Consider the following 22,100-nt stretch of genomic DNA (forward strand, 5'->3'; position numbering starts at 1 on the left):
AACCAACAGCAGACATCACTGTGATCTAGCCAGTGTTGCCACAGTTACCTTGAAAAAGTAATCTGATTACTCCTTTAAAAAGTAACTTAGTTACTTTTAAAATCAAGTAATCAGTAAAGTAACTGAGTTAGATTACAAGTTACTTTATTAGTTACTTTCAGCAGCTGCCGACAACACCCCCCACCGCCTCAACATAAAAATGACAACCGGTTTTGCCAATACTCACTTAATTGGAAATGCATTTTAACAGTAATGTCAACAATGCAGACATCCGAACCTGAAAAAAAAGTAATTTTAGGGAGGTAGCCCTTTAGCCTACTTAGATACTGAAATTCAGATGTTTGTTCAATAATGTCTAGTCAGTACACCAAATAAGGAAGGCCTATAGATAGAAATTGTGATGATCGAATATGTAGATTTTGGTAGTTTGGGCTTTTCATTTTCAAAAAGAGAACAAACGGGAGAGTGCGGTGTTTGCAAAGAAAAGACTTTTCATGTAGCCTTGGCAACTAGCCATTTAGTATAGGCCTGATAGCAAATTAAATGACACTTGTTAAACTCACCTCAACAAGTCTTATGCAGCCATGGGCAATTCTACAAACAGTGCAGTGTGCAAGACTATCATTATGTTTTACTCTTATGAGACAAGGGTACACTTTTGTGTAGTCTGATGTGAAAACTCTGCCATGACGCTCCTGTTCCTAGATACACTGAGCTGATTAATTTAGTTCGGGAGAAAAAAGATAAAAGCCCACTTACACTGAAAATTGATTGGTTGATTTAGCAAAACAGACACACGCACCACCCCTCTCTCTCTCCCTCTCCATCGTGTGCACGCTAAACTCGGATGCACATGCGATTTTAATTCCCGGTCTGGCTTGCGCGCTCTTGTTCGTTCTAGTTTCCGGGAGATTTTATCGCGGGCGTCAGGAAGCCGCTATCGGGAGACTCCCAGAACTTCGGGAGACTTGGGATGTCTAGCTAGACAGCACTTTGTCACCAGCACGAGTGTACAACGTACCTTAATGTTATCATGTTTAGCGGACACAAACTCAAAATAATGACTGTATAGCTAAAATGCGCATCTCTCTCCTCCCTCTATTGTTGTTTATGTTTGTGTTGCTGCGTGGTATTACACGTGAGTCATCATGCTGAAAACGTGAGCGTTAATCCCAGATACAAGAAAAAAGCAAAGAATATATCTTTTACTAAGGTAAATGACAAAAATAGTAGGCCTAACGCACATTGACTTGGATAAGTAACTTTAATCTGATTGCTAGAAATAGTAGCGCGTTAGACTCGCTACCGAAAAAAGTGGTCAAAATAGAGTAACGCGGCATCACTGGATCTAGCCATGTCTCGTTGAAAGTAGGCCTACACTTTCCCATTTTCCACACGTAGCCGAACTTTAACAAATTCTGAGGAGACGCAGACGTAGGCTATTTTGCGGGCAGGTATTGCATTTATCACAGGATTTGTAGATTTATCACTGCGTAGGCTACGTACCAACACCAATATCCCCCAGAAAGAACAACACACACTGAACCAATGTTCTGAGCATTCTGCTGGTTTTGTTACAAAGGTAGCTAAGACGCTAGAGCTCTGCTTTGCAAGCTATGACTCAATACTTTTTTGCTACTTTCTGCGGCCAGCGTTTCTGGAAATGAACGATGGTAAAATATTTTTTAGACCTGACTAAATGAATTCTAAGACCTCGGAATGAAAATCTGGCCGTTTCTTAGACGTTTTAAGGCCTTAAATTTAAAGTTCTGAATTTTAGGCTTTTTAAGACCCCGCGGGAACCCTGTTAATTTGACAAGTTCACCACGGTCTACCTGCATACATTGGCAGTAGCCACTTTTGGATTCATTCATTTGGTTGGTTGAAATTGCTGCCAGTGATCTACATGTTTAAAATTTGTTCAAAATATCTGTCCAACTGAAATGCACAAATATAATTTTAAAAAAGGGATCCACACAGCGCAGGACAGAAGCACAGTCGTAGTACTGATTATTTCCAGAATTACTTCAACACCAACTAATCTGGTTTGGATTTAATTATATTGGCATCTTATTTCATTCAAAGTGACTTGCAAAGAATTGTAAGGGATCCTGGTCCTTCTCCGAGTCCCCATGTTCTCTCTGTGTTGCGGATGCCTCATGTCCGGCACAGGTCACCTGATGGTCAGTCGTGTCCTCCACAGGTGACGTTTTCATGCCCACTATAGACACATTGTTACAGCTGAGCTCCCGGTCCCTTAGTCTAGTGCACGGGTCAGCAGGCTTACTGCAGCGTTTCCTTTGAGAGAGATAACAACACAAGCATGGTGAATGGTACGCGGCTCGTACAATATGGGGCGAAATGTGCCTAAGCGAGCCAAAAAACGCGAAACTAAACGCTTTTCAGCCTGCGCGCTTTCTGCCCTTCACTTAAGTCTGTAATTTACGCGCCATGAAGCCAGATTTGCGCTATGGGTGGAGCTACAAAATCCAGGCATTTCTTATGTATACAACTCTTGCGCGCATTCTGCTACTGGCTTAAGAACCTTTCCAGCTATGCACGTCTGAGGGCTGTATTAAGGTCGAGCGCCACTACAAGGTGAAACATCATATTGCTCAATGTCGGCAGTAGGACTAGTTCTATGGTGGTTACACATAACGTTACAAATTAACATTACAGTATCAAATTTGGTGCTTAATATGCTGATACAGCTTTACGCTGCTATTATATCGGACATGTTCAGCAAGAAAAGAAGCATCTGACTGTCCCAGATCAATGTGCCAAATTTCAAGACGTTTTACGCTGAGACGTTAACAGTTGGGCCATAGGCTGCCATAGACTTCCATAGCGGAAGAAAGTTGCATAATCATCATCATAATAATAATGATGATAATAATAATAATAATGTAACGTTTGAAGGTTTCAGGACGCCAAGAGTTGTTCAGAGCAAGTTCTATTGGCTGAGAACGAGGGCAGGGACACAGACACAGAACACAATGCACACAGGGCAGGTCAAGAAGACACACACACTACACCAACAGGGGAGGTCCAGCCCCCCACACAAGAAGGAACACACATGAGGGGAAACTAAAAGGGACACATGTTACACTAAAGACACTAACCTTACACTTATAACTTAAGAGAATAACGACATAAACCCCCCAAATGTTCGCTCTCGTATCCCAGCATGCATTTCGCGGGAGAACGCTAACACTGTCTTTCTGCGCCGACGCTACAATAATAATAATAAAAAAGAAAAGGTAAAACACTAGGGGCGCCTTTGTTGCTTGGCCTCCAATGAGGTGATCATTATATTATCGGCTGCAGTTATTACATTTTTAGAGGGTTTTTTTTTTTTATAAAACACCATAATACCCAGTCAATAATGTAATACGTTATTACATGTAATAACGTATTACATTATTGACAAAAAGTTATGATGTTATTGGTTCAGAAATGTTATTGCATAATTGGCAATTTATTACGTTATTGGCTTTATTACATTAAAATAATTAGGCCTATGTTATTGGCCTTTATTACGTTATTGGCTGCTACACACCCCGTCACATTTATTATATTTCAGTCCATTATATTACAATGCACAAACAAATGTACATGCCTGAGGTGGGCAAATATGATTTTTTTTGGAGAGTGATCATGTCTTTAATGCTGTGGATACTTTGGGGAAAAAAGTTGATAATTTTACAGTGGAAAAGGCACCTGCTTCATAGAACGCCCCAGTTCGGTATAAATACCCGTGAAGTGTGACTTTGCAGCCTGGACGCGTCCGCGCCTCCTTGAGTGAGCGGACGCCTTCCTCCAGCAGCAACCCCGACTCCCCATCCCGACTCCCATCAAAGATGGCGGCACCAAACCTGCCAGGCACAGCCAGTCCATAATTACCTTATTGGAGCACCACTAACTAGCTGGCTCTGATAAGGAGCTCACTAGACTGCTAACAAGCTAACTCTGATAAAGAGCTCACTAGACCACTAACGAGCTGGCTCTCATAAAGCGCTCACTAAAGAGCTCACTAGGCCACTAACAAGCTGGCTCTGATAAAGAGCTCACTACTAATAAGCTGGCTCTGATAAAGCGCTCACTAAAGAGCTCACTAGACCCTGAGCAAGACCACAGGCCACCTGAATCCATGTACGGATGTTTTGAAGAACAGTTATACTGACAAAACTATACCCCAAAATGGTAATAACAAAACTCCTTTATGAGACTTTGATTACACAATGCAACAATTTATCCTGGGAATCAGTGATCAACACAACAATTTCCTGACATTTATAGATCAAACAACTTATTGATTATGAAAATGACTGTAATTACTCAAAAAACTACTCTAGTGGTTGCATGAGCCACCCTACCCAGGGACGGAGGGAACCCTGCAGCTGTAAATCTCCTGCACTAACCCATGTGGATCATATGGGCTTACTGCACTAACCCATGTGGATGGGCTTACTGTATTGCACTTACTGGACTTCCCTTAACTGGGGGCAAGTGTGGATGAGGGTGAGGATCCTATTGGCCCAGATCTCAGTCAGGCAGCCCGTCGACAGAGTCACCTCCATCAGATCAGGCAGAGGGGACAGATGCGCCATTAGAGCATCCACACACTCATCGTACTCTGGACTGCTGCAGTATGTAGCACACACACACACACACACACAGTCATTTTCACAGGAATTTACACACGGCCTACTTAAGGTCAATAAAATCTGCTTCAGTTTAAAATGTTCAAGATGGAGATTCTTGAACTACGTTAGTTGGAAATGTTCAAGAAGGAGATTCCCACTTCTCTGCTGGGCGTCTCAGTGGATGAAAGGCCTGGAGGATCCTACTCAGGGTGGCGCTGGACATCTCCGCGGAGAACAGCAGGATGAGCTTCAGCCCTGAGCTCTCTGCCGCTGGGCCTGCAAAGTGGCCAATCAGCAGCCTAAGACCCAGAGAGGGACGGGACTATGATATTCATCATCACTGCATATGCTCACACAATCACTTTAGTTCTAAGTAAGGGATAACGGCCGCCGAGGTGTCCTGTTGGAATTAATGGACGAGGGTCAGAGGCAAAGAACTCCCCGACGTGCAGCGTCCGCCCGAGTCCATTAAATCCGTATAACAGGACACCTCGAAGGCCGTTATCCTGCTTATCAACCGGTTGCCACTATAGGCAGGCACTCAGCACACAGTGAAGTGAAGCACACACTAATCCAGACTGTAGCAGGCAGTGAGCTGCAGTGAGCTGCCTGCTACAGTGGCGCTCGGGGAGCAGTGAGGGGTTAGGTGCCTTGCTCAAGGGCACTTCAGCCGTTCCTACTGGTCGGGGTTCGAACCGGCAAACCTCCGGTTACAAGTCTGAAGCGCTAACCAGTAAGCCACGGCTGCCCAATTGGAAAATGGACAAGGATATACAGTGATCTTTGCCTTGTGAGTGTTGAAGTCTTCAATAAGGACGTGAGATGCCGATTGAAACACATTCCACTCAGATAGCTGGCTACCAGGCTCATAAATCGCCTTTAATTGCAAACAGAAAATGTCTAGCTAGCATCATGTCATTACATGCTTCCATTTCCAAAGCAATGAAGGCTGTTTACCAACTTAATATTATTATGCATATCATTGTTAATGTGCTATAAATGTGGCACAAACAAACAGTCATTTGCCATTTAGGCTGTATTTCAATGGAGCTGGCAAAAGATCATCATCTGACTTCATGTGGGTTTTGGGATCTGTGGTATGTTAAGATGGCGAACTTAGATTTCTGCTGCATGGGAGCTAACTGTAGTGCAACTTGCCCTAATATATACTTATATCTCCCATATACTAAGCACACACACACAGCATCTCCCATATACTAAACACACACACACACACACATCATCTCCCATATACTCAACACACACACATCATCTATATAAGTAGTTAGCTTCGATTAGCACACAGATCTCCTTATATGGGCAAAGATGGCAGATTTGGGTCCTTCAGAGGCTTCAGAAGGATTTTTTTCTATTATTGTTTGCATTACAATGAATGAAGATTAATGTGAAAGAGAAATTGACGCACCCAAAATAGTTCTTCACTTTTCTCAGCACGAGAACAGAACAGAGACTCTCCGCTTGCCCAGCCTCCTCCGGTAGACCCACCCTGCCAAGCAGTACAGCACAGGGACAACAATATATTTTACTGCAGAATTATTATATGGGAAGTGCATTACAATGTCAGCTGTAGCACCCCCTATGGACAGACCTTCATAAACGTTTAGTGTGCATCCAGAGAATGTAGAGACTGAGTAGAGACTTGGTTCTGTTTGGGTCTTACATCAGAACATATTGGCTATAGTATAATGATACAGGTCACATCTTAAAATGTGATTGACATGAAACAGTGTGACAAAACAAAAATCAGCATCCTTTGTTTTTGTCATTGTTTTTGAGCCAAATCATGAGTGCCCCTTTAAACAGCCAACATAGGCTACTATTATTATTGATTTCACAAGGGGAGAGCTCTAATGTTAATGGTGCCCTGCCACACAAAACCGTTTTTACTTGTATTTTTTTAAAATATGTTAGGTCCATATGTGTTTGTGTTATGTTGTGAATGTGAAAATAAACTGCTACCTCATCTGTCAGCTCTAGCCACTGAAAAGAAATAAGCGGAGAAATCAGGCGAATTATAAAGCTGCTCAGTCTGACGACATGGAATTGACTGAGCTCATTATTTATAAGCTCGCCCAGTTGAGGCGCCCACAGAATTCGTCTAGCTCAGTGACAGTTTTCGTATGCCAGGATGTACTGGCTGAACGTCAACGGGCTTGTGCGCTATGCGAATACAACTTCAACAATGCATGTTGCCCAAGAACCCAGAGTTGAGGATCAAATGGATTCAGTTTATTTTTTGGAATAATGCCAAAGCTGGAGCAGTAGGCTACCATCGCGGCAGTCTACGGCCAGTGCCCAGTCCGTAAGTAAAATGCTATTGTCAACTCAAGGAAGTGAGATGTTATACAGGTTTAATGCACTCGCTAGCCTAGCAGGTTTTATGCCCATTTGGACAATGCTAGCACTCGCTAGCCAAGCTAAGTTCATGCCATGAAGCTAAAATTAGTTGATAACAGCTGTCATGTTATGGACTAGCTGTTAGCCAATCAGAGTCAAGCAGCTTAGCTTGTTGAATATTAATGAAAACTGGCGCAAATTGAGCTGAGTCTTCCTGCAGGGTTTTTATACCACGCTAGAATGGCTTGAAACAAGGTAACCAAGGCATGTTTTCCACAAAAAATGTTACAGAGACATTACCACAAAGTAATGAAATACGTGTGGTAGGGCACCTTTAAGGTGACATCTCATACCCCACAAAATCCCCAATCTGAGTGTTCCTGTAGAACTGCAATAGTCTCTCAGCAGTGGTGAGGGTGATGGTCTTCACAGTGAGTCCAACTCTGCCCACAGACTTCTGCCTGTAGAGGGCGCTGAAGATCTGCTGCACACTCTCCTCTGACAGACTGCTGTGGAATGCACTGGTGGGGAGAGGACAGCATGCTAACGTGTTGCTAGCATAGACATGGTGGTTGCATCGTTTAATAAAAGTTGATAGAGTAAAAGTAGACAGTTGAATGTTGATAGTTTAAAAGTTGTTGATAGACATTTAATGAATGTTGATAGAAAGATAGTTTAATGAATGAACAGACACCTAGCCGATTGTGAGATGTTTGCTGTATGAAATATAACGTCGCTAAGAGCACTTTAATATCCGCGGTCCAAGTTGCAGTTGGGTTGATTTAAATATCAGGCACTAGTATGTGGTGGCTTATTAAAATGTGACATGTCTTGAATTCTATGTTTTGTATTTGTAATGAGAAAACTCTTCTGGTATGTACTGTGCACCTTGTGTATGAGATGCATTCAATTACGCGTTTATAATGTGCACAATGATAAAGATTGATAAAGACGCTTATTTTGATGGCTGTGTAAACGCAGCGCAGCAGAATTCCAGAGCAGAATTCTGGGATCTTACTAGAGTCTGTGCAGGATCTTTCCCTCTCCGAGTGCTGAGATCAGATCACCCACATCCACATCCGACAGGTCCTGCATACCAAACCTTCAAACACAGACACACTGAATCAGAACTCCAGGAACTTAATGTCAAAGCTGAGGAACTGTGCGCAGTATGTCCAACAATGTTTTGGACATCAGAGGAGAAAGAGAACTTTACTTACACTTACAACTTTACTTACACCAGCTACTCTTACCCCAGCTGCTCTTACCCCAGCTCCTCTTACCCCAGCTCCTCACACCTGCTCAGCTCCAGTTACCCCAGCTGCTCTTACCCCAGTTGCTCTTACCCCAGCTCCACTTACCCCAGCTGCTCTTACCCCAGCTCCACTTACCCCAGCTGCTCTTACCCCAGCTACACCTACCCCAGCTGCTCTTACCCCAGCTCCTCACACCTGCTCAGTGCAGGCTGCAGCATCCTCAGCTTGTCTGCTGTCATGTTGCAGTTATTTAGCTCCAGGCTTCTGATGGTCGGGCAGCACTGCAGACAGTACCGCAGCACCCAGCAGTCTGTCCTCGTCAGGGGAATGGAGTCAAAATTAATCTCACCCCAAGCCTCCATGGCTCGGCACACAAATGGAGTTTCCTTGTGGTTGTCCTCGCATGGCTTTCCCTCATGGAGCTCATAGAGACAGTGGAGTATGAAGAGGGTCATGTCAGCCTTCTTAGAGTCCGAATTCCCTTTGATGAGTCCAAGCATCCACTCTTCTAGCTGCCTTCGAATGGAGGATGGGGAAGGCAGTTTGAGATGCTCTAAGTCCTGCATGACTTCTCTATTTGAGAGGCCAAACAGAAACTGAATGACAGGTAGGAGATGCGATTTCATTTCACCCCCTTGGAAAGATTTGAGCAGCTCTTCGACTTTCTCCTCATTCTGGTCAAAGGTGTAGTAGAGTGCAGTGAAGAACTCCTGGAAACTCAGATGCATGAAACTGAACATTTCTTTCTTTCGGACTTTCTTCTTCAGGAGGAATTTGCACAGGAAGGGAACCCTTGCTAGATCTGAGATTTTACTTTCCACACTCTCTTTCTCAAACAGGACTCGCTGCTCCAGCATCCCTCTCTCTGCGAGCTGGCCCAGGCTCCTCAGCAGAGTGGGGACGGGCTGACTCAAATGCTGGCAGTGGTGCTCCAGCAGAGTGGACACAAAATCCACAAATATGGAGGTGGTTGTTTCCGGCTCGGCCATTTCAGCATTTTCTTTTAACTGCTCCCAGAAAACTGTGCAGACAATCCAGCATATGACTGGAATGGAGCAGGAAGTGAAGAGGGTTTCGTTTGCCTTCACACTGCTGAATGCCTTCTCTGCTACCTGCTGATCTTGACAGAACCTCTGGAAGTACTCCTGCACCCCGCTCTCAGAGAAGCCCAGGATCTCAGTGGAGCGCTGAGGGCCTTTAAGCAGTTTACTCAGTGTGTCTGCAGCAGTGGGCCTGGTGCTGACCAGCAGGAAGCAATCAAGAAGGATTGACCCCTTCAACAGAGCACTCAGAGTGGCCTCAACAGGAGCTGGTGTCAAAAGGTCTTTGACAGGTGAGTCACTGATTTCATCCATTGGGAATTGGAGTTCATCAAATCCATCTATGAGGAGGAGCGCCTTCTGAGGTGAGTCCTTTAGTTTCTGTGAGATCAGCGGGGTATATTTCTGACTGCAGCTCACAAGATCAACCACACACCGCTTTCCTGACACCTGGTTCAGTTCTTTACATCTCAAGTGTAAAATAAGTTCAAATCGATCCTGGTAGAGGTTGCCTGATGCCCAGTCCAACATGATCTTCTGTACCGTAAAGGATTTGCCATGTCCAGAGTGGCCCTGAAGAATGACTGCTCTAGGAACATCTCCACGGTCATCAGGACTGAAGAACTGGTCCACAGTGGTGCTTTGATATGCCTCCCTGGCACTGAAGAAACTTGCTCCTCTGAAAGAGATCTCCACCTCTCTCTCTTTCTGCTGCCGGTGGTTCTGGACCATCAGCAGGTCAGTGTAGCGGTCAGTCAGCAGCACGTCCTCGGCTGGGAGGGAGTTGTACTCCTGCACTCTCTTATAGTGAGTCCTAATGGACTCCTTATAGTCAAATAGGGTGGGTTCCAGACCTGTACAGAATAACACACACACACATATACACACACATACACACCAGTGGCAGCCGGTGGTTAAAAAAAAATAACGGAGGAAGGAATGTCTGCTTGATTGGTGTTAGTGGCAAATATGAGGTTGTGATGGTGTTGGTGGCATATGTGAACAATAGAGTATGTAGGCCGCCTACCCAGACACATTTATAGCAGCAGTATGTACTATGTAGCATTTTAACTGGCAATGTTGTGCAATAAATGCTGTTTTGACCTTGATCTCAGGGGGGGTCTGACCTAAGGAGCTAGGCTAGCATGCAGCAGCCAGAAATGTTGTCTGTTCAATTACTGGCTTCCACCATTGTGCATTTGAGCAAGGCACTTAACCCCAAATTCCTCCAGGGACAATGGACTTTGTAATATAATTTAAATATATAATTCACTTTTGATAATAGTGCTAAATTAATAAATGTAAATGTAAATTTAGGTCTGGGAAGTCAGGGAAGATATGTGGGTCTAGTTATGAAATACTGTTTTCCAACGTTATGGAAATAGACACTTGTTTTATAAAACCATGTAACTATTTACCATTAAAAAATAGACCTTAAATGTGGTTATTTGTAACATGCTATTGTTTTTAAAGCCAAATCGCTATAATTTAAAGACAGGTTGTAATAGCTAAGTGGGAATTTATACTCGAAAGGCAAATGTTATTGAAGACGTCATTAAAGGAACGCATCATGGTCTGAAACATTCATTAACAATGTTACCATCCAAAGATACAGTTAGAACGGTGAAAACAAGAATATAGTAACAACAAGAACATTGTTTAACAATTGTTTAGTTAAGGCATAACTTGGATGATTGTAACAACACATAACTATCCAAAAATGTTTTATCCCCAAATCCCTGAACTGTCCACGTTTGTGACAGGCCAGCAGTAGGCTATAGCTGATTGTTTTCTGTGCTAACGTTACCAGTAGCCATGAGTATTTGTCATACTATTGTAACGTCGGCGCACAAGACATTAGGCGAGTTCGACTTGCGGCAGATCTGACTTGATGTGATGCATGCTGGGTTGAACACAATGCATACTGGGATGGACGCAATGCTTGCTGGTTAGAAATTCTGTCCGACTTCTGTCAGCCGGGGAGGGACTTACCACCGTGACACCATGTCACATGGCCTTAAAATATCGCGGGAGTCTTAGCCTGCAGACAGATCTTGCAGTTGCCTTCCACGAGCTGCACGAGCTGAAACACGCCCTGAAGACGTGATAGGGCCATTTGGGAGGAATGTCCTCATGACGATTTTGACAGAAGTCTCATGCTGCTTCTTTATGTTGGAATATGCGAAAATAAACAGAAATCGAAGGGATACCTTCTCATCCCGCGATGTCTCCCGCGAGTCACGTCAGGCAGGTAGCCTGTCTGTCCGGGATGAGCTGCCCTCTGTTGTAGCTCCTCCCGGCTAGCCTCTGAAGATCACGTTTACGTAGTAAGCCAGACCAAGTCAGACTCAGTCCATCTCAAACAAGCCTATTGTTAGCGTTCTCCCACACAGGGCATGCTGGGATACGGGAGCGAACATTTGGGGGTTTATGTCTGTATTTGTCTGTGTGATAAGTCTAAAGTTAGCGTCTTTATTGTGACATGTTCCCCTTTTAGTTCTCCCTCGTGTGTGATCCTTGTGGTGTGGTGGGCTGCGTCCTCCCCTACATGCTCCGTGTGCGTTGTGTTTTGTGTCTGTGTCCCTGCTCGAGTTCTCAGCTAATAAATCTTTTGATTGGACAACTGTGTGTGTCGCTATCAAATCGTTACACTATGTTGCATTCAGTAGGCCTAGCCTACACTAGCCTTACCATCATTTTTTGGAATATATGTATAAAAGATGGACATTGTCCTCTGATTCCAAATGTATTGTGTATTTCACGAGCAAAAAACAAGGTTTCCGTTCAACACAAGATTCTTAGCTGTAGGCTATGACAGCAGATAACATTCTTGCAGAGCAGCTAGCTACTCATCGGTTCACCTTGGCCGCTAAAAACAGCACCCCCTATCACAATTGAAAATTACTGTACGGAGGAGCTTCCTCCCTTGGCCATTGAAAACGACGTGATTCACGAGCCGCTGGGGTCTGAGGCGTTTATAATGGACTTCAATGAGGGGCTTGAGGAGGAAGCTCCTCCATACAGTAATTTTCAATTGCGATAGGGGGTTGAATGATAGAAACCCATAGCTACTTGTTTAAATGCTTACAGACCAATTGCACTGACGTCAGTAGTAATGAAGTGTTTTGAGAAACTGGTTGTAGCCTACATCAATTCATGTCTCCCTCCCTCCCTGGACCCCTTACAATTTGCATACAAACACAACAGATCAGTGGATGACGCCATCTCAATCGCAGTGCTTACTGCCCTAACCCATCTGGAAAAGAAAAACACCTATGTCAGGATGCTGTTTATAGACTACAGCTCTGCGTTCAACACAGTGGTACCATCGAGACTGGTGCTAAAACTCAGAGATCTGGACCTGAGCAGTTCCATTTGTAGCTGGGTCCTGGACTTCCTGACTAACAGACCACAGTCAGTGAAAATAGGCAATTTGACGTCATCCACTCTGGTACTCAACACAGGAGTCCCCCAGGGTTGCTGTATCAGTCCCCTGTTATACAGTCTCTTTACACATGACTGCACGGCAAGACATAAAAACAACAGCATCATCAAGTTTGCAGATGATACAACTGTGATAGGCCTCATCAGTAACAACATCAGAGTAACAACAACATCAGAGGCCTCCTACAGGCAGGAGGTGAGAGACCTGTCTGTATGGTGCCACAATAACAACCTTCTCCTGAACGTCAACAAAACCAAGGAGATCATCATTGACTTCAGGAAGAACGTGTGCATCCACAAACCACTCTGCCTTGATGACTCACCTGTGGAGATAGTCGACAGTTTCCGGTTCCTGGGAATACAGATCACTTCCTCCCTATCATGGTCTTTCAACACAACCTGCATCCTTAAGAAAACCCAGCAGAGACTGTTCTTTCTTAGGAGACTTAAAAGCTTTGGGGTGGGTACAACATCTCTTATAAACTTTTACAGATGCACCATTGAAAGTATACTGACTGGTTGTATCACAGTGTGGTTAGGTAATCTGTCTGCCCAGGATCTCAAACTCTTAACAAGGACAATCCGGTCTGCCTCCAGAATCATTGGGGCCGACCTTCCTCTACTACAAAACATTTACCCTGTATGCTGCAGGAGTAGAGCAGAGTCTATCATCAAGGATGTCAATCACCCAGCCTATCCCCTCTTTTCATTACTCCCCTCTGGTAAACGCTACCGGAGCATTACTTCACACACAACACGTCTTAAGGACAGCTACCGGAGCATTACCTCACACACAACACGTCTTAAGGACAGCTACCGGAGCATTACCTCACACACAACACGTCTTAAGGACAGCTACCGGAGCATTACCTCACACACAACACGTCTTAAGGACAGCTACCGGAGCATTACCTCACACACAACACGTCTTAAGGACAGCTACCGGAGCATTACCTCACACACAACACGTCTTAAGGACAGCTACCGGAGCATTACCTCACACACAACACGTCTTAAGGACAGCTACCGGAGCATTACCTCACACACAACACGTGTTAAGGACAGCTACCGGAGCATTACCTCACACACAACACGTCTTAAGGACAGCTACCGGAGCATTACCTCACACACAACACGTGTTAAGGACAGCTACCGGAGCATTACCTCACACACAACACGTGTTAAGGACAGCTACCGGAGCATTACCTCACACACAACACGTCTTAAGGACAGCTTCTTTCCCCAGGCTATCAGAATATTAAATGGACAGTGACTTGAAATCATGAACATTCTTAATATAATTGCTTGTGTCATCAATATGGTACCTTATGTATCACAGAAATTTTATATATATATATATATATATATATATATATATAATATTTTTATAATGCCTCAGTGCATTTTTTTTTTTTTTTATCATCAGGTCTGCAGGTCATTAGGGGCCTGTTGGTCAGTATAGGTCTATGGTCTTACATGTATGTATGTTGTCTTTTACATGTATGCAGTCTTTATGTATGTATGCGGTCCATATGTCTGTGGTCTATATGTATGCACAGAAGCTCTATGTAAGCTTTCTAATGGGTGCATGTCGACTGGTGTGCTTGTGTATCTGTGTGTGTTTGGGTGTCTGTGCATGCTTAGCAGCACATATGTCTTGTTCTTTGTATGATGCCCCCCCCACCCCCACTCCCTATACTATTTATTGCCTATATGGCACCATTGTGCTTCTTAGACCTCCCTTTTACCCCCTGCAACTTGTGGCACAAGCATTTCACTGTATTGCAAAGTATTTGTGACAATTAAACTTTGAACTTGAACTTAAACTTTGGGTGCTGTTGGCATTTTGACCTAGGAGGAACGATTTTGTTCATTCAAAGTGTTCAAATAGTAATATTAACAGTAATTTATCAGATTAGTAATTCACTTTACATATTTTTTATTTTTCTCTGAAATTTTAGGGAGGGTGTTCCTCCCTTTCCTCAATGAAGGTGCCTCCTCTACACACACATAGTATAGAGAGAGAGTGCAAGAGAGAAAATAAATCACAGCTTTCTCAACACAGGTGTGTGACCTCTACAGACCATAATAATACACCCCAACCCAACCAATGGAGGGTAACTGTAGTAACCTTGGTAACGCTGGGTCAGGTAGCAACAAAAGGTCAATTATGCCTCTAAAGCTTAACATACTGGATGAAATGCAGTGGAGGTCACTGGAAAGTATGTGTGTACAGTAATGTCCTGTGTATTAGCCGTATTGTGTATAAACCCATAAACGTGTGTACAGTAATGTTCTGTGTATTAGCCACATTGTGTATAAACCGAAGGACAGGGTTTTATGCCAGTTAAAAAAATAAACCATATTAATACCATATTAACTGCCCCCGTGTATTAACCTCTAGCTGAAGAACTTTTGCAAAATGAATGTATAAACTGTGGCTAATAATTGGGAAACTATGGTATATTTGTGTGTATGTGTTTGTGTTGTACGTACAGATTAGATTAGATCAAACCTGTCCAGCTGTATTCTATGATCTAACGTGTCAAATGCAACACTGACATCTGATAAAACCAGGAACTGAAATGTTACCTGAATCAGTGTTTAGCTGTACATCATTCATCACTTTTATGAGGACATCCCCATGAACCTGAGAGTTAACCAGCACAGGTGCAGAGACACAGCTTCCGTCCGCAGCTAAGATGTTGACCCTTAGAGCGTCAGGTGAGACGCCCTCTCCTAAAGCTCCAACAGGGGGCGCTACTCAGACACAGACAGGAGAGAACATAAAGACGGACCATTTCAACATCACTAATAAAAATGGTGTAATGCAGAGATAGCCCAGTAGGGGTCGCTATTCAGACACACACAGGAGAGGTCATCACTAATAAGACCGCCCAACATGAGGCTCCTGCACATGCAGTGATGAAACGAGTTGGAAATACCCACCAGTCATACTTTTGGGTCCATTAGTGATGTGCCACCGATTTGGATTTTTATAAAAACATGGCCAAAAGTGAGCGCATCACCGATAGGCTGTCCTACATGTCAATCACATGAGACGGCATCCAAAGTGAGCGCCCACAGGTGCCATGTTGAAAAATGTCAGCAGCCAATTTCAATAGACCTCTCCAGAATAAGTCCCGCCTCCTAACTTCCGTATCCATCCAACCTTCGGTCGTCAAATGTCTATGGGAAATAACATGGCGTTTTGAAAGATCGTACCTGTCAAACTCTGTAGGTGACAAAGTAGAAAAAGCTGGTGGGCAGATTGGCCTACACACTTCTGCCATCTAGTTTCCACTGGATTTTTTGATTGTCGGTGCCGTTTAAGTAGTATAGTCTATAATATACTACTTAAACGGCACCGACAATCAAAAAATCCAGTGGAAACTAGATGGCAGAAGTGTGTAGGCCAATCTGCCCATCAGCCTTTTCTACTTTGCTACCTACAGATGTTTTACCGGTATGATATTTCGAAACGCCATGTTATTTCCCATAGACAATCGACGCCAGGAAGTTGGATGGATATGGAAGTTACGGAGGCGGGACTTATTCTGGAGAGGTCTATGCTAACTGGCTTAAGCAGAGACTCTCTAATGAGGAGACACAGCACTCTTCCATAGAAATGCATGGGGTTAGTTTATAACGCAGTCGTCTACACATATCCCACGCCTTCTGTGGCAAAACGTCGACATGTGAATATGTTGAGCCAATCATGTGCTGTGTGGTGAAGACATTGAGCCAATCATGTGGTGTGTGGTGAAGACATCGTGCCAATCATGTGTTGTGTGGTGAAGACATCGTGCCAATCATGTGGTGTGTGGTGAAGACATCGTGCCAATCATGTGGTGTGTTGTGAAGACATTGTGCCAATTATGTGTCGTGTGGTGAAGACATTGTGCCAATCATGTGTTGTGATCTCGCCGCTGGAGCAAGGTGGGCGTTGTGAAGTCTTGAGCAGGCGCATTTCTGCCGAAATAGATGCCAAAAAGCATTGCAATATGGCCACCGAGTGGAGGGACTTGCCTAAAAGAACTTTGGCTTAAGCTAGCCCCATGAGTGTACTTACCTTTACACTGACTGGGTGACTCCATCTACAGACCACGCCTCCAAATCTTCAGCTCACACCAATTCAGCTGCACCTACAATTAGTACATGAGACGGCATCACCGATAGGCTGTCCTACATGTCAATCACATGAGACGGCATCACCGAGGCTGTCCTACGTGTCAATCACATGAGACGGCATCACCGATAGGCTGTCCTACATGTCAATCATGTGTAAACACTCATTTCATAATTCCACTGAAGTATACAGTCGGTTATCCTCACTAACACACAACTTTAATGCTCAGTCGAGGAGATTCACAATGTAGACACACTCTGCAGCAAAGTTCTCATAATGACCAGTTTGAGTTGTGATCTCAGCTCTTTAAGTGGGATGCAACCAGGGAAGTTGGCGAACACAGACGATGCTACATCAGCATTTCTGAGCCAAGGGGAAGTTTGGAAATGGGCATCAGTGGTCGATTTGCTAACAAGTTTGTCTGGGTACACCCAGGGTAGTTCTATAAAGATTAAAGAATATCTAAAAATATTATCATTGTTATTATTATTAGACCCGCCCAGGTACATCAATTATTATCTATCTGTTAACAATATTATCTATTTCCTGCGCTATGCTTTCTCTTAACCCATTTAAGCCCAATTTTTTCCCAGACATGCAAATATACAAATCATGTGTTATTAGCAACCCTTTGAAGTAATCAACAATAATCATTTTTTTAAAAAAGGTAGAAAAGTAGATGAAAAAGTGAGTTTTATTCACTTTATGCGCTTACTCAATTAAAGGTTGCTCAAATTGTTGTTTTGTTAATAGGTAGATGACAGATCCTAAGAGTTAGGAGGAGGTGCCATGATTTTCTTGTTTGTAAATTTAAGTCAACATGTGGGGGTATCTTTCCACATGCAGATTTGTTGGGCTAGTTCATATCTGCATTACGGACAACTGCCCTATTGTGCCCCCGCCATATGCTCTATCCTACAGGCACCTACAGAAGCATGGAGCTCAGCTGCAGATTTCAGATCAGAAGCATGGAGCTCAGCTGCAGATTTCAGATCAGGCAGATTTCAGATCAGAAGCATGGAGCTCAGCTGCAGATTTCAGATCAGAAGCATGGAGCTCAGCTGCAGATTTCAGATCAGAAGCATGGAGCTCAGCTGCAGATTTCAGATCAGAAGCACGGAGCTCAGCTGCAGATTCCAGATCAGAGGGTACTGCCACTTGGGCAGAGGCTGCTATAAATCCTTATTCCACCATCAGTCCTCATGACACTAACGTCAATGTGCTCTAACTCAACATGTGAGGGTGTTATCTGGACTAACTCAACATGTGAGGGTGTTATCTGGACTAACTCAACATGTGAGGGTGTTATGTGCTCTAACTCTGATAAAAAAATATTATTCGACCACCACTCATATCTTGAAAAAATGGCCTGATTTAGAGACTGAACTCCCAGCAGTGGTGCATATTACTCGACACTCCAAAAGCTCAAAGCCTAAATAACGCATTGTTTAATAAAATATGCATATAAAACCAAATGTATTTCTGTTAAAATAGAGTGTTAAACATTGTTTTATTACCTATGTGTGGACAGACACGTCCCTGAGTAAGTTAAGACCCCAACTCACGTGTCTCTGTCTGGAGCGAGTGGAGTGTAGGCCTCTCCTGAGCCCTGCAGGACAAGCTGTGGGGTAGAACAGGTCTGGGCTTATTTTCCTCTGGGCCGCCTGCCAAACATAAACCCCAATTATCTGGGTGCACTCGTCTCTGTTGGATGTGTGTGTGTGTGTGTGTGTGTGTGCGCGCGCGCGCGCACGCGTGTGTATGTGTGTGTGACAGTTTCGTAAAAATTCAGTCTTTGTGCATAAATCCTCATTTTCGTTTCCTCTTTGTGTGTGTGTGTGTGTATCAGATGAGCAGTTGCTTCCTGTGAGTCAATAGACTTGTGGTTAACAGTAGGCTATCTATATGAGCTTATTTAACTTCCTGAAAAGTCTTACATTGCAAAATGATTTGGATAATTAAATCTTATCATGAAATACAGATATTCACATTATAACCTGATATATTTATGTTTTATATTCACGTTATTTCATGAGGCATTTTTGCATCTTGTTTTGTCTTGTTAAAGCGTGATCAATCTTTGTTAGGCTAGACTATAACATTAAGTTTCATGTTTGAGACGTGTCAATGAGTGATGAGTGATGCCAGCTAACACTCTCAGACAATCTTAGGCCTAGGCCTAGGCATACTATAATCCACAATTTCCCTGCTGCTTGAGCGGCGAGTTTCGGGAAGTGAGACTGAGACGGTGTAGGAACCGGCAGGACGTGATATTAGTAAATATTCATAAATTAATAGTAGACTCTCTTATTGGATGCGCAAGTCAACATGGTGACCGTTGTCTTGGGACATATTTGATCTGTGACAACGTAAGTGTATAGCGCGGTTAATGTTGTTTCCCTGAATTTTCCCACTTGAGTTGTGCTTTTCTTTTTGGAGTTTTTGTATTTTCTTGTGTGGCGCGAGGCTATGCCCCGCAAAATGAACTTTAAGTGTCAAGGCTATCCCAGGGGTCCCTTCTCGGATAGCACGCAACAGGAGCATCTGCATGTGGTAGCCTGTGTAGGCTATAATAAATGAATCCAGTAAGACCCAGTTCGAACGTCACGTCGCTTTATTTAAACTTAAAAAAAAAAAAAAAACACAACGCAGAGTATATCGAGGGAGAGCAAAACACTCCCATTACATAGGCCAAAGCCAGAGAGGGTTTTAAAAATGATAATAGTAGCCTAGATATGCCTGCCGTCGCCTATCAGAGAGCACAAGTCTACCCACTAAGAAAGGCATTTCCTTCTTTTCACCAGAAGATGTCACTATCACACCAATATTTTGTCTTTCATCGGGATAAACGTGTCCCGAAGACTAATCGGATCACCTCCTCCAGCACCGTACGGGTTTGAGGCAGGCCCGGGGGAGCGGAGCACGGGGGCGCGCCCACGAGATCAGGAACGCGAGGAGGTGAGGCGTAGCAGTCTTCAGGCTTGCCCAACACATAACTTACTGGAGTGTCCTGGGGGAAACTAACTACGGGACAGGCGTAAAGTTATCAACTTAGCGCTTATTTTCGGAAACTTTTGAGACGTCTACCCCATAGGAATACTTCTGTGAAAACTTATGGTAAGTGGCAACGTTAGCAAGTAGTTTCGATGGTGGAAGAGAGGTTGGGAATTGCTCGTCGGCTAACTAGCATTAACGTTGGTGCTAAGCTGCGCAGTCAGCCGCAGGAGTCTCTGGAATGAGAGGGAACCTGTTCTGTCGTGCCCGCGCGTCGCCAGCACTCCACAGGTGTTTATCCTGACAGAGCTATGCTAGCAACATTGGCTAGTTTGGCGTCAAACTGCATTCCGTTTCCTCACAGCGTCGAGGCATCTCTCCTCTATTCTTTATATACTTATTCCACAACAGGACATATAGGTTTTGTGTATTTTCGGCCATGGTAGGACGTTGAATATAAACACAGTTATAGATACATTGATGTTAGCCTGCAAACTTAGTGGAACGTTATAGGAGACAATTTCACATTAGCTGACTGCTAGTAGTTAACAGTAAGGTATTGCATTAGGGTGCCTATATCGACTCTCTCATAGTTGGTTTATTGTGGGCTTAGTTTTGTTAGCTCGTGGCTGGTTAATTTGTGAAATAAAGCAACTCTGTCGGCTTCGACGTCTGTAATCTTATCGTGTGTACTTAAAGTAGAGGTCATCCTGTGTCAGCATTACGTTACATCAGATTGAGTTGTGTGTGTGGCCGGGATAAAGAACCAGTTAGCTATAAAGTTAGAGCTAACTGTAGGTAATGTGTAACAGTTAGGCTATGTTACAACAGTCACTGTATCAATACTTTATCGACGTGATTCATCTAACGATAAGTACTTGGCAATGCAGTGTAGTTGAGGACATGATAAAGGAGGTGGTCTAAGAACATGGTCTGGTTCTAGCCGTCTTGTCATGTGTCAGTTAATGTTAGGCAGGTGGTGTTATGTTTACCATTGGAAGTCAGCTGAGGGGAAGTTATCAAGGTTGGCTTGAAAACACATGTCACCTGTGTTTTTGGTAGCCACTTAATGTGACGTTGCTATTGACAGCCCACCATAACCTGCCGACCGGTGTTTCGGTAGTGTGAAACGCAACACTGGTGAGGGTCCCTGAAACCCAACAGTGATGGGCCTGCTCTGGGCGTGACGTCTGGTAGGGGTACCTCTCCTACCTGTTGCGCTGAGACCGGGGAGGTTTGTCCCAAACGCACCCTTCCCCCAAGCGGAGAGAGGTGGGGGAGGAACGCATTCCTGCAAGATGAATACTTTTGCTCAGGTGGTTCTTAAGCAAGTTCGCACAGGATCGCTGTGCCTGCCCCTGTAGTTTTGAGCGCTTCCTATTTGACTCTGTCTGTCAAGCTCGTATTCATTCTTTATGGTGAGTGTGTGTGGGGGGTCCAGGGGTCCACAGTTGAGTTCCATCACAAGGACAGCACTCTCCTCTCAAGCATACTGTTATGTAGTCAATTACATGAGTGAGTGTGAAACAGGGGTGTGTGTTTCAAAAGATCTTCTGGAAAAGTAGCAAATGGAACTGTACCCCTGCTGTGTGTGTGTGTGTGTGTGTGTGTGTGTGTGTGTGTGTTGGAGTACAACCATGGTCTGGGCAACTTGTTACTCTCGCTGTGTGAGGTCTTCTCCATCAGTGAGAGCCACTTGTCATTCATCCACCACAGACTTCCCTCTGAAGCCGCCCCTTCATATTGCCAGGGCAACAGCACTACATGCCCGTAGCATGGCAACAGATGATACCAGGGCAACAGCACTACATGGCCGTCTGGTACCAGGGCAACAGCACTACATGGCCGTCTGGTACCAGGGCAACAGCACTACATGCCCCTAGCATGGCAACAGATGATACCAGGGCAAAAGCACCACATGCCCGTAGCATGGCAACAGATGATACCTGGGCAAAAGCACGTCATGCCCGTCTGGTACCAGGGCAAAAGCACGTCATGCCCGGACAATCACAGACGGCCAGTTGGTCAGCCTAATCCCTCTGGTGCGATTTGGTGTTGCTTTGGCTAAAAGCGCCTGCTAAGTATAGAGATGGAGAACCCGAGACCCCGATGGAGAACCCTAGACTAGTACAACGCCTACTACACTAGTAGGTGTTGATTAGTGGGCTAATAAGTGTGCTTGTGTAGAGTTAGTATATAAGTATGCTTGTGTAGAGTTAGTAGGTGTTGATTA

The 22,100-nt window shown here is 44.1% G+C and overlaps 1 protein-coding gene across 6 annotated transcripts; it reads right to left on the bottom strand.

The window, feature by feature from the left end:
• Window positions 1–1,813: 1,813 nt before the first annotated feature.
• On the bottom strand, window positions 1,814–21,181 carry LOC121693458 (NACHT, LRR and PYD domains-containing protein 1 homolog). Of its 6 annotated transcripts, XM_042072877.1 has the most exons (12): window positions 20,860–21,181; window positions 18,439–18,537; window positions 16,817–16,929; window positions 15,337–15,504; window positions 8,441–10,154; window positions 8,023–8,106; window positions 7,358–7,525; window positions 6,073–6,153; window positions 4,805–4,945; window positions 4,486–4,644; window positions 3,756–3,875; window positions 1,814–2,298 (listed from the first exon to the last, which is right to left on the bottom strand). In XM_042072877.1, the coding sequence occupies exons 3-12, from the start codon at window positions 16,839–16,841 to the stop codon at window positions 2,076–2,078; spliced, it is 2,883 nt and encodes a 960-aa protein (XP_041928811.1). In that variant the 5' UTR covers window positions 16,842–16,929; window positions 18,439–18,537; window positions 20,860–21,181; the 3' UTR covers window positions 1,814–2,075. The 6 variants fall into 6 exon arrangements, with proteins under 6 accessions (XP_041928811.1, XP_041928810.1, XP_041928812.1 ...); XM_042072876.1 differs by lacking the exon at window positions 20,860–21,181 and having other exon boundaries at window positions 16,817–16,889; window positions 18,441–18,605; XM_042072878.1 differs by lacking the exons at window positions 18,439–18,537; window positions 20,860–21,181 and having other exon boundaries at window positions 4,486–4,641; window positions 16,817–17,258.
• Between the last annotated feature and the right edge of the window lie 919 nt (window positions 21,182–22,100).

Source organism: Alosa sapidissima, chromosome 19 (genome assembly GCF_018492685.1).
Source record: "Alosa sapidissima isolate fAloSap1 chromosome 19, fAloSap1.pri, whole genome shotgun sequence".
In the NCBI taxonomy this organism is placed as follows: Eukaryota; Metazoa; Chordata; class Actinopteri; order Clupeiformes; family Clupeidae; genus Alosa; species Alosa sapidissima.

What these genes read in the sequence shown, in the direction of transcription:
- LOC121693458 (XM_042072877.1), bottom strand. Translation starts at nt 16,841, where the DNA reads ATGGAGTCACCCAGTCAGTGTAAAG. An exon ending in AGCAGGTGTGAGGAGCTGGG is followed by an intron (nt 8,107 to 8,440) that starts GTAAGAGCAGCT and finishes CTGTGTTTGAAG; the next exon opens with GTTTGGTATGCAGGACCTGT. An exon ending in AAGATCCTGCACAGACTCTA is followed by an intron (nt 7,526 to 8,022) that starts GTAAGATCCCAG and finishes TCTCCCCACCAG; the next exon opens with TGCATTCCACAGCAGTCTGT.